Below are 17,597 nucleotides of genomic sequence, written 5' to 3' on the forward strand. Positions count from 1 at the left end.
GGACTTGGAGGGGATTTAGGGAAAGGCTGCCCCAATAAATGATTTACCAGCTCTAATAAAACATCAAGGAAATTGTTCAGATTGCATCTCAGACCATTTAAAACACAAGTTTATAGGGATCTCAGTAGCCCCCATATCCTCAACCCTAGTTTAAAAAGAAATGTTTATAGTGGTTAATTATCCCATATTACTTTTTTTTAAATGGTAGCAATTTCAAGAGAAGGGAGAGATTGGAAGTAAATAAATAAGTATAAAAACCAAGAGAGTTGGGAGAGAGAGAGAGAGGCTGACTGATTGCTCATTCCTCCTTTTATTCATTCATTCAATTAACATTTACTGATCGCCTATCTATCATAAACCACATATTCTAGGGCCTAGAGACCCAGGGGTGACCAGACAAGAGGGATTCCTTCCTGCCCACAGCTTCTGTTTAGTGAGAGGAAACAGAAATAAGCAAATGAATGAAATAAATAGAAAAGATTAATTTAAATTGTGACAAAGACTTTAAAGGAAACAAACAAGGTGATGAGAAAGTAAGTAACCAGAAGAAGGGAGAGCACTACCTTCCATGGAATAGTCAGAAACGTCCTCTGTGGAGACAAAATTGATGCTGAGACCTGCAATATGTGTAGCCAACCATTCTACTAAGAACAGAGAGAACATTCCAAAAACAGGAGGCATGAAGTGTGGAGGTCCTGGTATGATAAAGAGCTTGGTGTATTTGAAGAACAGAAAGGAAGGTCATCCTAGGGTGACCTATGCCCTCTAATTTAACCTTTAGAAATGACATTTTCCTCAAAATTTGTTATTATTAATGTTAATAATATTAGTTACATTTATTAAAAATCTACATGTTCCAGTCACTGTACAGACTATCTTACATACATTATCTTTCGACTTTAACAATAACCATAACATCCCACGACACAGGTAGCATTATTCCAGTTTGATACAGGAGAAAATAGCCTCTGAAAGTTTAAGTAAATTGTTTAACACCACACAGCAGAGGCAAAACTGGAAGTCATGCTCAGTTTTATCCACAAAGCCTACACTCTTTCATTTCTTTTAAATTGTTTGTTTTGTTTGACAAATATTTGTTGAACTCTGTCCAAGGAGCTGTGCACACAGAAATGAATGAAGCAAAATGTGGTAGGTTATGTTTCCAAGGATAGCCGCACAGTATCTTCCATCACAACATGCTCTTTTGCAATGTCACCTTTCCACTCTTGCGTCAAGAAGTGGATCCTATCTCCTCTGTCTGGCCCTATGACTTGTTTTGACCAATAGAATATGGTGGGAGTCACTGTGCAACTTTGAAGGTTTGGCTATAAGATATTTGCAGTTTCCACCTTTCGTGCTTGGAAAAATGCTACTTGGAACCCAGGCACCATGCTGTGAGGAAGTCCAAGCATAACTGGAGAGACGCCCATGTGGAAATGTGAGGATCTTAGTTGACAGCAGAAACTGAGGCCCCAGACATTTGGTCCCAGTTGAGGTATCTAAGCCAGACCCCAGCAATTTGAGCCACCTCAGCTGAAGCCCCAGACATGGTGGAGCAGAGACAAGCTTTCCATGATGTGTCCTGCCTAAATTCTCTACCCACAGAATTATGAACAAATAAGATGGTTGTTTAAAGCCACAAAGCCTTCAGTGATTCATCATGTAGCAATAGATAACCAAAACACAAATGAGCCCCAGCCTGGTGAAGGAGACAAGCATATAAATATCTTAAAAAAATGTAAGTGAGTGTCATGAGAGAACAACAGAGAAGCATTGAAGTCAGGGTAGGGCAAGAGTGAGCAAGTTTTTTTGGTAAGGAGCTAAATAGTAAATATGCTAGACTTTGTGGGCCATACTATCTTTGCCTCAACCACTCAGTTCTACCATTATAGGAAAAAAGCCAAAGACAATATGCAACCAAATGGATGCATCTGAGTTCCAATTCAGCTGTTTTTCATAAAAACAGATGGAGGACAGGACTTAGCCTGGGAGCTGTATGTGCCAGATCCTAGTCTAGATTTAGAACATGAGATGAAGCCTACCAAAGGAGGAACACCTGAAAGTGGCACCTTCAAGGATCTATCAGAAACTCTGCCATCCTTGTAAATTCTTAAGCCTTTTAACTCTCTGTGTAGGATAATAATGACATTGTGAAATTGCATACACTGGACTTTGAAAGGTCATCCCAACTGAGGTAGGCCAATCGAGAGCTGAGTCACCAGAGAAAGCCTGGCAAGGCGACAGGGACAAATGGAGGAGCTGGGAGCCTGAGAGCTTAACTGAGCTTCTTCTCCAGTCCAGGTGAAGCTCAAACAAGGATTGAGAGCTTAGATGTGGCTCAACAGCAGCTCCAGCTCTCCCATCTGCACACCATAGTAAGCAGCTGGTACCTCTGCTCTGGCAGTTATTTTACTGAATGATATATAATGTGTACTTGTCACTCTCCCCCTAAAGACTATCACAAACTGAGAGTTTCTTAAGAACAGGGAGCTTTTTCCTACTTGAAAATTGCATTTATTGTATATTTTTCTTTCTAGAAGAGGTATGCATATTTCTTGTCTTCTGGGCTCCTTGGCTTCCCTCCTGCCTTATGTTTCTTAAGTGCAAGTCTGCATCTCTTACCCAGAGAATGATTCACTGGTTGGCCTGGAGACCACACTTCATCTGCTTCAGGAAAGCATCAGTGAAAGTATTTAGAATTTTAAATCTAAATGAAAAACCAGAGGGACTTATAAAGGTGTGATTGGATACTGGAAATCTGAGCTGATACCCTGTCCTCCCAATGGTGGTTCCAGGATGGAAGAGTAAGAAAAGAGTCTTTGGGAACCAAGTCATAAGGCAAATAAATGCCCAGTGGGAAAACCATTCAGGGCATGGAACATGAGGTGGGCAGGCAGCCAGCGGTTTGTAATGGATGACTTTGACTAGCTACTCCATCTCTTCTTTCCTAGGTTGCTCCATGTGTCACACTGTCACTTACTGTTTCTTCCCTCACCCTTGATGAATCCCTCCATTGCAAACTCCTGCAATCACTACCTCTGAGAACTTCCATTGCTCACTCTTTTACACATTTTTTCATATTTGTTATATATGTGCTTGCATAGACAGATATACTTGCTGAGAGTACTTGCAGAGATACACTTGTAGACAGAGCAACAACTATGATCTGCTTAGATCTTAAGTGAACTAAGGTTTACAGCATGTTATCAACCCCAGCTATGCATCTCTAGACACTGCTCACAACAAATTGTCACCATTGCTCCACTGTATTCTTCTCCCCAAGATTCGGCTCAAACTTTTTCTGAGAACCCTTCTCCATTCTCAAGCAAATTTGGCCATGATCTTCTCCATGTGTGTACGTGGCACTTTGTGCACTTTCTTAAAATAGCGCTATCACATCACACTGATGTTTTTAAGCATCCATACACTTCATTGGATTATGAGCTTTCTCAAGTCAGGACATATACTATATAGCCTGTAATAGACATGTAATCGATATTTGTTGAATAAATGAATAATAAAAGAATAGAATTAATGAACTTAATTCTATGGAATTCAATGAATTTAAATTTGAAAATAGAAATACAGGGTATAGTTACTCACCAAACTGAAAATCTGTGTTTCTCCAGTTCCTCCAAGTAAGATACATCCTCTGAATAATCTTCAGTTTCTCTAGTTCTCCAAGCACTTGATTTTTCCTTCATAGAATGGTCAGTCTGGCTTTCTCTCTTATCAGTGGAATTAAATAAATGAAAAAGATGACATATTTTAGCAGACAGAAAGTTTACCTGGTTTCAGTGACATTTTCTTAAGAATGACATATAACCATTGATCATACAGAAGCGTAGTTACCTATGGTTGTGGCATTAAATTATTGCTTTACCTTCCAGATTCTCTCAGTAAGTTCTCATGATTATAAAGACAGAGACTGTGACATGTCCACTTTTGTATTACTTCACATGGAACAGCTGCTGTCAATGTTGTTAGAATAAAAAATAATAATAACCGTGGTCATGGTATTTGTATTGTCAGGACTATTGATTGCAAGCAAAGGAAATACAGCTTGAACTAGCTTTCAGCAAAAAGGAATCTGAAGGAAGGTTTGAACAACAGCCTATAAAGAAGGCAGAAAAGCAGCCAGATTTGGGAAATATGGGAACCAAGGATCCAAAGGGCACCACGACTTTTTCTCCACCTGTGCTCTCTGCTTCAGCAGCCTACTTCGTTCTAGCATTGTCACCAATAGCTCCTGAGTTCCAGAGTGCGTGACTCTCAAGAGCATAAATTTAAACTCAGGACCATACAATATCTGTGGAGTTAATTTATTAGAACTTGAGAGAATTGTGTGACCCATGATGATGGGCCCAGCAAAGAGACTGTCCCATTGGAGAAACTGAGCTTTGTAGCTCAACGAAGGATTTTTAGGAGCCCTGCTATGGTGAGGAGTGTGAAGACAGAGCAGCTCACCTGGCCAGACGACTCCTCCTCCCTCCTTCACCAAACCCAGTTCAACTTTTACCTATTTACATGTTGGGGTCTCCAGTAAGATTTTATTACAAAGTACTGCTGACAAAAAGTCATTTGAAAACCACCAGTCTACAGAAGAAGAAAATTAGGCACGACTTGCATTCATAAGACAGCTGTGTTAAACCTTCTTTTTCCTTTTTGTTAGACTCTTCTCAAATGTTTTTCATTATCATTTGTAGGAGGTTGATTATCTGAAATTCCTTGACATCAGCTCATATAAGTTTTAGCAACTCTGTAGTTGAAATATTTTGCAATTGCAAAATGTTGCTTTGGATTCACAGGTTGCAGTAAACAAGACAATTTTACAGTGAGACTTGTGTGAAGAGGATATGTCATCAAATCTCTAGTGAACTCGACAAGGCTCACTTCTTTGATTATGAAATTGATTGATTGATTTGATTATCGTAAGAAGAAAATCCAGCTATGACAGCCGTCAATTTGATGTACTGTCCTCTGTCTTTCTCAGACTCTATAGCTCCTGTACCAATAATGGTATTTTTAATCAGATTATTTAGTGTTGGTAATTTTAATTGCTCCATTTCTGAGTAAATTAAAGAGTGCCAAAATTCTTTTAAATAATAGGAGAGTTGTGAATTGTCCGAACTCAATATATTTGATTTGCATACCTTATTAGACTGCTTAAAATATGCTTTTGTAGCAATTTAAATTTCAAATTTAATGGTGTTTCTTTAGGAATTGCTTAAATATTTTACCCAGTCTGACTTGATAGAAAGCTGAAATTACCACCAAAAATCACACCATAGATTTGGTTTACCCACCAAAGCTCCTGATTTGCTAAAGTATAGGTGTTTCGTAAGAGAGTGCATTAAGTTGCTTTCCTTTTGGTTAATCTGTGAATATCTATCTTGATTGTTCAACTAAATTCACTGTGGAAATGGGATCTAGTGTATTTCTCTGTATCTTTCACAGCACCTAACGTGGTAATAACCGCATGATACTTAAGAAATAGCTACTAGAGATCATTTCATTAAGTACTCATACTGCAGTTACAACAATGGACTTCATCTCCAGTTGCTAAGTCACAAAGAAAAACATCTGTGAATTCTAAAAGTAGCAAAAATATTTTGAACCTTTTGATTTCCTTTAAAGAATATCTAAGTTAATGTGCTAAAAATTCCTTCAAATGTATGTTTTGGAAGACATAAAACATGGACACTAGATCATCTCCAGAGAAATGAGCCCAAAGAGAAACAAAAACACAGAGAAATGAGTTTTAAATCGAAAAAGGAAGTAAATATGTGCAGGAAAATACCCAAGTGACTACGAGGGTGTGTAAGCCTGTTCACACGGAGGAATCAAAACAATCTGCCCACCAGAAATTCATGTCTTAAATCTATACCTCAGAAATCCTGCTTGAACTAGGGTGGCATCAACATTTAAAAGGCAGAAAATAGATGCTCTGACCCATCACAATTGTAAGTCCTGTCTATACCCTGAAGCCAAAGAACACCATCATAATAAAAAAATTCTTCCAATAGCCATGTGTTTAGAAAGATAAATATCTATACTTTAAAAGAGAAATTGGTGGTGAAAATTTGTTCTGGAGCATCACATTTTATACATTATATATAAGGTTACTCATACTCTGATCCATTGCAGAAATCAACAGCAAATGTTTAAACATAAATTGCTAAAATCCAGAATATGATTTTCAAATTCACTGACTAAACATTTGGTTTGTGAGGATTGCCATTCAAATACAACATCAGTTAGGAAACAATGAATGAGCACCCTTCAAACACAAGAGCAAATAAGAGCCTAGAAAAGTGTTTTGAAGAATTTGAAAAACTGAAGTGTGTAGTGTTATAGTGAAAAGGGTCAACAGTGATGGTCGGAAGACACACATTCAAGTCTTCTCATGTCTTTGGAAACTTAGACGATTTAAAGGTAATGAATTTAAGTTTTTTTTTAAATCTGAAGAATGGAGATAATATTTATCCTACACGGACCACAGGATTCTTATAAAGACAAACTGAGATAATATCTATAAAATTCTTCTGGGTTTGGGGAGGATAGCACTTAAAACGCTTTGGAATATTAATGATATAAGTAGCATCTGACACGATGCACTATATAGCACAGATGAGCAATGGAACATTTAACATCCTTTCTCTTGCATTTATTATACCATTTCTATGAAGCTGCTAAGTAAAAAATATTATAAGACTTAATATATAATAATTCTCAAAGTTGTCATGATAAGCACATTTAATTGTGTTACATGGTAGGAAGCAAAGCCCAGGATCCCTATCTTGTTGTTCTGAGGTTTTTGCTCCTTACCCATAATTCCTTTCACAGACCAATCGGCGAATAGAGAATGGTGACCATGATGGGACTGATGAGAAGGTCAGTCTCTTTGTGGGGAAAGAGAGCTTGCAGTGCACAGGCCGGTGGCACCAGTGCAGTGGAAAAGCATTACAGTGCCAGCACAATTAAGCACCACTTAACAGCAGCATGTTTCTCCCCAAACTCCTTAGAGGGTCTTTGTGCGGGGCTCTGGGGAGCTCTGCTCATCTGCCCATCTGGCCAGATGAAGAGCAAAGGGATTGTTTCATCAAAAGAGAGAGCCTTAGAAAAAGGAAATAGTGAATAAAAGGCTGAATCCTGAGGATTACAAACGCTTTTGAACTGCCCTGGGAAGATCAGAAGTGAGCAGCCGTGGACGCTTTAATGCCTGCCCACGTGATGTGCACCATCTTTTAAGAAGGCGGTGGAGGAAGGTTTGGGGTGGAGGTACTCTGCTAAGAGGCTTGTGTTAATAAGATCACAAAATTGCAAGTCATAGATAACAACAACAAACACCAGGTGCATCTGAAGTATCAAAGCAAACAAATATGACATCATGTTCAATTCCATCGGCACTGTTATTATCATCCAAGAAAGAAATCATAGCTCCGCATTAAATCCAGCCTAAATCCCGAGACCATCCAGCGAGAATATGATTTCCTCTTTCTTTAATTCATGTCTAATTCGTGTACCAGAGAAGTTTTCAGGACAGGCTTTCCATTAGCAGTGCCCAGGGAGAGAGAGGGTGTTGTCAGCTGGGCAGCTCAGGATTTACCTGGAAGGACCCCTCAAGGAACTCACCCCCTTGGGCTTTTGTTTCTGCCCTCTGGAGAACAGCTAGTATTTCTGGCCACTTGAGACCACAAATTCCGATTGCTCTCTGGCCAGAAAAACTGATGCTTCTGTTGTGAAGTACATCAACTTCATTTTCCCACAGCCACCCTACGAATTGCCTAGGTTAGAGTCTTTAATATCAATTGAGGATCCAAATTAATTCCTAATAATCATGAGAAGATGAGAAAAAAAAAGGAAAATGCTTAAATTGGAGTAGAGAGTGTCAGATTTATATTTAGTAGGTGGTATGACCACCTTTGTCCACAGCATTTAGTGGCTTATAATTTGGCTGTGCTTCTGGCTCTGTCTGCCCAGAGCACTGATGTTAGTGAGACATATTCTTAGGAGGCAGAAGCTGCTTCCTGAAGCAATTCAGAGTTAAGACACCTTCCCAAAGCGCCTGACCCCCAGGAAAGAGCTTACTCTCCTAAGCAATTGACTTACAATTTTTGGAATATAATATTAAAAATATAATGAAAAAGAGGGCTCCTTAATTGAACATGTAAACTCAGAAAACATGGGGAAGCATTTGAGGTTTTCTGTGTGATCGTATTCTTTCTCACCTTTTCTGCCTTAGTTTTTCGTCTAATCCCAAAGTTTAAGGTTAACAAATGGCATGAGAATTTACAAAAATGTTTAAAAGGCTAATATTAGATCCACAATATCCTAGAAGTTTCATAGACATATCCTTTCTTTAGTGCCCCAAAGAGAACACATAAAAGTACCCAATAAATAATATGTATAAAAAGATGTGAGCTTTTTCCTTCCTAGCAAACTGTCCTTTGTTTTCATATCCTAGCCCTTAAATTAAGGTTATAGGACCCAAGAAGTAGGAAACATACACCTGGCTGAAAGGAGAAAGGAATATACAACATTTTTGAAATATTATTTCATGATGGATACAAATATGGAGTCTAGAAACAGTCTAGGTTCAAAGCCCAGCTATATACTTATTAGCGATGTTATTTTGGCGAACTTACTCCACCTCCATGCCTTATTCTTCTCACCTGTAAAATAGGAAAAATGATATTAGTAACAGTACCTATCTCATTAGTTTGTTGTGAGAATAAGATGAGACATTGGTTGTAGAGAACTGAGAACACTTCCTGGCGCCTAGTAATCTCCTACCACTCAGTAACACCATCTTTCATCGTTACAAATTTCATTAGACTTTTGATTCCTAAGCTTTCTTTAATACAGACTGTGATGTACGAACAACCACAACTGTAAATGCTGTAAGTGGTCAACTGAACATTAAAAATCCAGTCATTTATTTGGTTTGATGGTGATCTGGTCTTTAGAGATGAAAACAAGACTTACTTTAAAGTCAGTCTTGAGAGAATCACGTGCAAGTTGGCTCTAAAGACTCATCTTTATTTAGTCAGGATAGGGGAGAATTCAGATCACTTGTATGGGGAAGGGAAGGGTTCAAGGGGAATCCTGTTACTTCAACTTTCTAGCCAGGCTAAATTTTCCGAATACTAAAACTTAGTCATTTGATCTACATAGATATAGATTTTGGAAATGGTTAAGTATCTAAAAACTGGATCCAGTAAGACGAGTACAAATAATTTAACCAATGTTTGGAAAGCCAGGCTAGGTAATTTATATAAATTTATCAAGACAGTTTCTGGACAGGCTTCATGGCAGCCATGATCACGCCAAATAAAATCCAGTACAATCAGCACATTTTCTAATCACCTTGCCTGAGCTGGAAAGAACCATATAGACTGATTAATTTAACTAAAGTCTCTAACAGCTTAAAGAAGTCTGATTTGGATGTAATAAAACTTTATTTGCAGTACTGATTTCACAAACGTCCGCTGCTTTAGCATGTGCCATACTTCAAAACCTGCTGTGAAGACCAAATTACTTTTTCCCTGAAAATATACTTTAAGAAATCACAGTTAATAATCAGGGGCTGCTGTTTTCATGGGTTTTCCAAAGCCCACTCCTAGAGCCTTCCTCTTACCTTATCGTGTAATTCCTGATCTTCTTTTGAGAGACTGAGGTCACAGTCCGTAGGGCAGGGACCAATTTTATTAGAAATGCTTCCTAGGGTTAAAAACAAAAGGTGGAAAAAAAAATATATTACAGATGTTCACTTCAGAGGATATGTAAGCTTACACTGCTGAAATCTAAGAGCTTATATAAGGCCTGACAAATGGTAAAAGAATGAATGCTAAGAGGAGATGCTAAGCTATTCTATGCTCCCAGTTTTAATTCAGTCAAGGCATGAACTTCAAGTAGAACTCTACCATTGCCCACACCACAGGGATGCAATTTACAAGCAGCAGCTGTGTCTGATCTGCTTTCCTACCCTCATCCGGGTAGGATTCTCTATCATCAGCTATGTTTCTGGGATCAAGTTTTCAAAGAAACTTCTCTGTACCTCATACCAATGTTCCGATATAAAACCTTGGGAGTAAGGAGCTCTGTTCTCTGCCTACCCAGCACTTCCCACCTGAGCTACATTTTTCATATTTTGCATGATGTGTTTTATAACAGGTTTTCTCAACCTCAGCACTATTGACATTTTGGGTTGGATAATTCTTTGTTGTTGGGGCTGTCCTGTGTTTTGTAGGATGTTTAGCAGCATTCCTGGCCTCTACCACTACATTTCAACAGCACTCTCCACCTCCCCATCTGTCCCCCGATTATGATAACCAAAAACATCTCCAGACATTACCAAATGTTCCTTGGGGGGCAAAAAATTCCCAATTGTGAACTAGTGCTCTAGATAGAATCCCCTTGCAGACAGTGAATCCTGTTCATCTGTGTTTCTCCTATAGTGTCTAGCACAGTGCCTGAAAAAGATATCTTCTCAACAAATGCTTCTTAAATTAAAAATAAACAAACAAACAGAGATATCACCTAAGCAAGTATTACTTCAATTTTATGCCTCTCAAGTGATTGGTTTGACCTCTCATATCAATGAACCCATTTGCCAAGGCCTCTCCCCAGCATCTTATGGCAAATATCCTGGCCCGGAAGCTTTTAGAACTTGGACTACCTCAGTAGAGCCACAGCTTTGACAAAGAGATTGACTCAACATCTTTTTTAAAAAGTATACATGTATCATATACATGAGCAACCAAAGCCTTGCTGCCATCCTCTTCTCTCCCTCCAGAGATTGAATGCTACCATCGTCTCCCTTTGGAATTGCCCTTGTGGACATTTTTTAATGAGATTTCCATAATGTAAAATTTTGAGGACATTTTCTCCATGTCTGCACGCTTTGAAAAACTTTTTCTCCCTAAGATGACCCAGCCAGTCTCTCCTCCCCAGCCCAGGTCTATGTGTCTCATGCTTTTTGACCAGTGATGGTTTCATGTATTTTCTGACCTTGCCCCCAGTGCACTGTGCCAAACTGAAGGCAGACACCAAAAAATGTTCTTCTACGGGAAGAGTCAAATGGGTCAGGGGTCCTTGGGTGAGAAGACTGACACTTCAGTCTATTGAGATGAGGGTCATGTAAACCCTTGAAAGTGCTTCCTTACTTTGAGTCTAAAAAAGAATTCATTGATAGTGAGGTTGATACGGTTAAAATCAAGATAAGAAAAGGAGGAGAAAGAAAGGAAGTGGAAAAAGACATTTTTATTTAGATTTTAAATATATTATTCTTTTTAAAGCCTTATAATTTAAATTCCCAGTGTATAGTTTGCTAGCTAGAATAACAAATGTGAAATAATAATAGAGTGCATTTTTTGTTTTCTAAGAACTCCATGTGTATCATGTTGTTTACTTCACATACACACACACAAACACAAAACAAACTGTTAAAGGAGCTATTATTACCCCATTTGACAGATTTGGAAATTGAGACTTGCATAGATCAAAGAACTTCTCCCAAATCGGATAGCTAATCAGTAAAAAATCTGAAATTTAGACCCAGTTCTATTTGACCACCAAGTCCAATCATTTAATCCTTCTGTTTTCCCTTACTTGAGAAACAACACCCCATTTTTTACTGATGCACATTTTTAAACATTGAACAATGTATTCACTTTTTCTTACTGCTGGAGCAAATTTCCACAAACTTAGTGATTTAAAGCAAAATCTATGCATTATCTCATAAATTGTCCAGATCAGAAATCCGGGCATGGCGTTCTCTTCTTTAAGTCTCAGAAGGTCAAAATCAATGGATCAGCCAGGGCTGCCATTCTCATCTGGGTCTTGGGATCCTCTTTCAGGCTTGCTGGCAGAATTCATCTCCTTCTCACACTTTTCTTCTAATTCCCTCTACCTTCAAGCCAGCGACAGCAGATTGCCTCATTCTCATGCTTTGAATCTCTCTGTCTTTTCCCTCTTCCTTCTCCTCTGCTACCAGTCTGAGAAAGTTCACTGCCTTTAAAGGCTCATCTGATTAGATTAGGTTCATCCAGATAGTCTCCCTTCTCATGTGTGCAGGTTCTGGAGATTAGCACTTGGACATTTTTGGGAGATCATCTTAGAAATTCTGCCTACCAGGAATAATTTCTGATTTAATGGAATTTATATATTCACATGTTAAAATGTAAACAAACAAACAGATATCATATAAGCAAGTACTACTTCAGCTTTATGCCTCTCAAGTCATTGGCTTGACCTCTCACTTCAACGAACCCATATGCTAAGGCCCATCCCAGCATCTTATGACAAATATCCTGATCATGTTGTGCATGTTCAGGTGATAAAGTCCCATGAAAAAGATAGACTCCTGAAAGTCTTTGACATTTTCTTTGTTCTCGTGTAAAATGTTCTTTGACCTAGAATTTACCTTCCTGTTTAAAAACTGTATTTATATATAGTAATTAAACAATAATTAGTATATATTTTATAGAATTATATACATCTACATGCAATAATTATTATACATTATGTAAATGTGCACATAATACAATTTTTTATCAAATTGTGATCATACCATATAGGCAATTCACGTATTTTTTTATGCATATCATGCTTCTTACTTGTTAGTAAATAGTCCTGAAAGTGTGATTTTTAGTCACTACATAGTAGTTATCATATGATCTTATTTAACTAGCCCCATTGGTTGGATATCACGATGAACAAATTTTACAAAAACTTGCTTATTTTCACAAAATGAGTATCTAAAAATCAGAAATACGAAGTCAAACACTTAAGACTCACAAAAAGGACTATCAAAATCCAAACTGCCACCAGCAACGTATGAAAGCGTGCATCACCCACGTGCTTGCCAAAACTGACCCGCAGCCGATTTTTCTGATTTGCCCACTTGGTAGACAAAATAACATTTCGTTGTTCTTTGAATTTGCAATCCTATAACTCTAATGAACTTGAATGTTTTTGTTTGCTGAGGATTTATACTTTTTATGCTGTAAATTGTCTGCCATGTCATTTCCCCAAGTTTTTTCAGTTGGAATAGTTAACATTTTCTTTGGGATTTTTATCTTTCCATGCTAAAGATAGTAACACTTTGCCTGACACAACGGTTCAAAATATTTTTCTCAGTTTGCAGTGTGCCTTTCAATTTCTTTGAGAGGTGTACGTGTGTGTGTAAGACGTAGTTTTCAAACTTACATAGTCATCTGTATCAATGTTTTTCTTTATTGTGTCTCCTTTTGCTTATAAGTTTATAAAGAGTCTTTCTATTCTATATTGCCAAATCAACGGTATGTAAATAAATGAAAAATAAACAAATAACTCCTGGGGGTCTTGCATGATTTTTCCTTTATACTTCTCCACTCCTATTCAGGTGAGCAACCGTGACACATTGGGAGTCCTCCTAACACACCAGGCTCAGACACGCAAAACAGAACTGAGCTTCATTCCTGTCAAAAGACTCCTTCCCCATACGTCCTACTTCTCTTTACTACTTTGTTAATTACTAGGTCACTCAGATTCAAAAGCTCTCTGTCTCCCATGAATTTGCCTTCTCTGTGGTCATCCACAGCTAATGCCACCTTCTCTTCTACCTCATTAAGAAGACTTTATAGCCATTCTTTCTTCCCTTCCGCCGTAACTTCATCACTTCCCTCTTCCACATGTACAGGCAGATAGGTAGATAGATAGATGATAGATAAATCAGGACTTTTAACGGAAATAGAATCATGCCATACACTTTACACAACTTGCTTTTTTCCATATAATAAGAAATCATGGTCATCTCTACAAGTCACAAAATTTACATTTAACCATCTTTTTCTTAACAAGGCTTTTTTTCCCCTTAATCTTCCTTTATATCTTACCTTCATCTTCCCCTAACTTCTTTCCATTTCCTCTGCCACACATAACCCGCTTTATTTTCTCATTCCTTCAGGTATACACATGCACACATACGAACATATGGACATATACATGGATAGAGATATTTTTCATTGTTGCACAAAAAGGAGATTATTCATTGTACATGCCTTCCTACATCTGTTCTCACTCAATAATATCTGATGGAATTCTCTTCAAGTCAATAATTATAGCTCTAATTAATTATTTTCAGTGGCTGTATATTATATTATGCTGCAATTGCAGCCCTTACTGATGAATATTCACTTTTTTTTCCTATCAAAAGAATGCTACAATAAAATCTTTTTACATGTATCCATCCATGCTTGTGCTTTCATTCCTGTGGATGGATCTTCCAAAGTGAAAGTGCTGGGTCAAAGAGTTTGCATATTTCTGTGTTAATAGATGCCGTAAGTTTGCGAAAAATTAAAGCTAAAAAACTGAAAAAAAATTTCCACAAGCAATATAAAGGAAATCTATCTTCTCAAATCCTTGCAACCAATAGATAACTTTTGAATTATTAATTCATAATATTATTAGATTATGATCAGAGAGTGGCCTCCATTATTGTATTTTGTATATATTCCCTCACATATATAAAAACCTTATTAGGTTTTAAATTCAGTTGCTGTTATTTGGTGCATATAGCTTGTGTCATATTATATCTTTTTCATAAATTATGACTTCTATCTTTATAAGATGTCCTTCTTTTATGGTTGAGATCTTTTAAAACTTAAATGCCAACTTGCCTGATGTTGCCACTGCCTCCCAGGAGCTTTATTCTTGTTTTCATTTTCTGGTATTATTTAGTGCATCCATAAGTTTCAACTTTTCTTTATCACTTACGTGTTTAAGTACTATGTAACTGGGTTTTTCTTTTTAACTAGTGTGACAGTGACTTTTACTGGAGGAATTATCATATTATTATAAAAATGATATGTTTTATTTCTTTTGTATTTATTTTACTTCTTTACTTCATCCTTTCCTTTTCTTTGTGTTGCCGATTAGCTTGGGTTTATATTCATTTTTCTCTTCATTTTTTTTCTTTAATGTGTGTGTTCTGCTGTGCTTTTTCATTCAAGTATGATTACTTTCCTTCTCTTTTTCAGCACTCATAGCCATAGACATAGGGAATGAAGTTAGACATGTACTCCCAGCTGCCTGGTTCTATAAAGAAGTTATGAGAGACCAGCACAAAGTGAGAGACCCCCAGCAAAGAGAAGGATATGGAAAGGGTATGTCTAAAGAAAGCATAAAACAGTCCCATGAAAGAAGGGGGTCAGCTTTTAAAAACTCAATAACTCATGATTATGACAACACATGACAAATAAGCCCTCCTCTGCCTTTTACCCCCACCTTGCTGCTGATCAGATCCTGAAGGGATAAAAAGCCACGATTCACAAGACGGAGAACAAGTGATAGAAGTATAAGACTCAGAAATAGAGAAGAATGTAACCAAGCTATGCACTCCCTTCTGAATTTTTAGAGCCAGCCTGAAGGAAACTGCAGGCAGAGTACAGCTTCTAAAAGATGTTGAAAACATTTTTTAAATCATTATTAGCCCACACTAGACATATGAACCAATGATTTAAGACTAGAGGCAAGGGTGCTAATAAAATCAAATGAAGGCTGAGGGTTCACCACAAACTCTCTTCATACAAGTACTCACCTCCTCACTCCAACCCTGCATGATATGTTTATGGTAAAAGGCAAGGACCACCTTATTCCTCACAGATTCTACAAGTTTGGATCAAATGAAGATGTTAGTGGGAACTTTGCTACCACTCATCCCACATTTCCTCTAGCTAAATCTAGAATATCTGAATCAAATATTGCTATTTTTAAATAAAAATGTTGTTATAATTTATATACAATAAAATGCACACATTTTAATTGGACAGTTCAATGAATTTGACAAATGTGTGCATCCACGTAACTTCCACCACAAGTAAAATAGAAAATATTTTGCATCACTCCCCAAAATTCTCCCATACCCTTTGCTCTCAATCCCCTATCCCTACCATACACACACACACACACACACACACCTCCCAGCAACCACTCATCTGATTTTTAACACTATATATTAGAATTTTGTTAAAAAATTTCACATATATGGAATAATAAAGTATTTACTCTTTTCTTTCTGTTTCTATTCAGATCAGTATTTTTGTTTTTGTTTCTATTCAGATCAGTATTTTGAGATTCATCCATTTTATGGGAAATTCATTGCTTTTTATTGCTGACTAATATTCCTTTTTATGAATGCACTGCAAGTTACTTATTATTCAACTATTGACAAGTATTTGAATGTTTCAAACTTTTGACTGCTGTGAGTATAGCTGCTATGAATATTTATATCCAAGGTTTTTCGTAGATGTATATTTTCATTTCTCTTTGGTAAATACATAGGAGTGGAATGCCAGGTTATATGATTAGTGTTTGTTTAACAAAAAAATTCTGCTTTTACACAGTGATTGTGCCATTTTATACTCCTACAATGTACGAAAGTTTCCTCCAAATCATCGTCAACATTTGATGTTGTTTGCCTTTGTTTTAGCATATAGTGAGTGTGAAGTAGTAATGCATTATGGTCTTAATTTGCATTTTCTGATAACTAAAGATTGTTAGACATTATTCATAAACTAACTGAACATTTCATATCTTCTCTTGTAAAACTTCTGTTCAAATATTGTAACTTTTAGAAATGAGTTGTTTTTCTTCTTAGTAGTGAATTGCAAGAGTTCTTTACACAGTCTGGATACGAGTCGTTTGTCAGATACATGTACTGCAAATGGTTTCTCTCAATTTATAAGTTGCCTTTTATTTTTCCTAATGAAAACACGAAGAGAAAAATGTTTATTTATGTTGAAATCCAATGTATTATTTGTTTTTCTTTTATAGTAACTGATTTTTGTGTTGTGTCTAAGAAATCTCTGCCAAGGTTTTGAAGTTTTGTTGTACTAGCTAGGACCTCTAATATATAAAGTAATGAGATTAGACATCCTTGCCTTTCTTTCTGATCTAGAAAAGGAAACATTTAGTCATTCTCCATTAAGTATGATGTTAGCTGCAGGTGTTTTGTACTTCTATCAAGTTGAGGAAGCTCCCTTCTACTCCTAATATGCTAAGAGATTTTATTCATGAATCAGTGTTGAATTTTGTCCAATGATTTTTCCACATCTATTTAGAAGATTGTATGTTTTCTATCCTTTATTTCCGTTAATGTGGTGCATTTGTCTTGATTAGTTTTCAAATGTTGAACCAATTTGCATTCTTGGGATAAACTCCACTTTGTCATTATATATGAAGGGTTCAATTTACCAATATTTTGTTGGGGATATTAGTCTCTAATTTTCTTTTCTTTAATGTATATGTCAGAGTTATATTTCACTGTTATGCTAATTTCGTAAAATGACCTCAGAATCAGTCACTTACCTCCTCTATATACCAGGAGAATTTGATTTGGAAACAGTTAAATATTTGACAGAACTCCAGCAAAACCATCTGCGTCTTGAGTTTTCTTTGTGGCAAAGTGTTTACTAAAAATTCAAAGTATTTGATACATACAGCTATTCAGATTTTCTATCTCTTCTTGATTTGGTTTTGGTAAGTTTTTAAAAGTAACTTATCTATGTCATCTTGGTTAAAAAATTTATTGGCAAAATGATGTTTATAATATT

At 36.9% G+C, this 17,597-nt stretch overlaps 1 protein-coding gene across 1 annotated transcript in view; it reads right to left on the reverse strand.

Moving 5' to 3' along the window:
• The window catches only part of LOC103563474 (uncharacterized), a 308,328-nt gene that overhangs the window by 148,940 nt on the left and 141,791 nt on the right, over positions 1-17,597 (reverse strand). The window contains exons 14-15 of the mRNA XM_070585104.1: positions 9,641-9,723; positions 3,604-3,728 (exon numbers count right to left, since the gene is read on the reverse strand). Coding sequence (XP_070441205.1) covers positions 3,604-3,728; positions 9,641-9,723 — 208 coding nt within the window. The remainder of the gene's footprint in view (positions 1-3,603; positions 3,729-9,640; positions 9,724-17,597) is intronic.

Source organism: Equus przewalskii, chromosome 19 (genome assembly GCF_037783145.1).
Source record: "Equus przewalskii isolate Varuska chromosome 19, EquPr2, whole genome shotgun sequence".
Taxonomy (NCBI): Eukaryota; Metazoa; Chordata; class Mammalia; order Perissodactyla; family Equidae; genus Equus; species Equus przewalskii.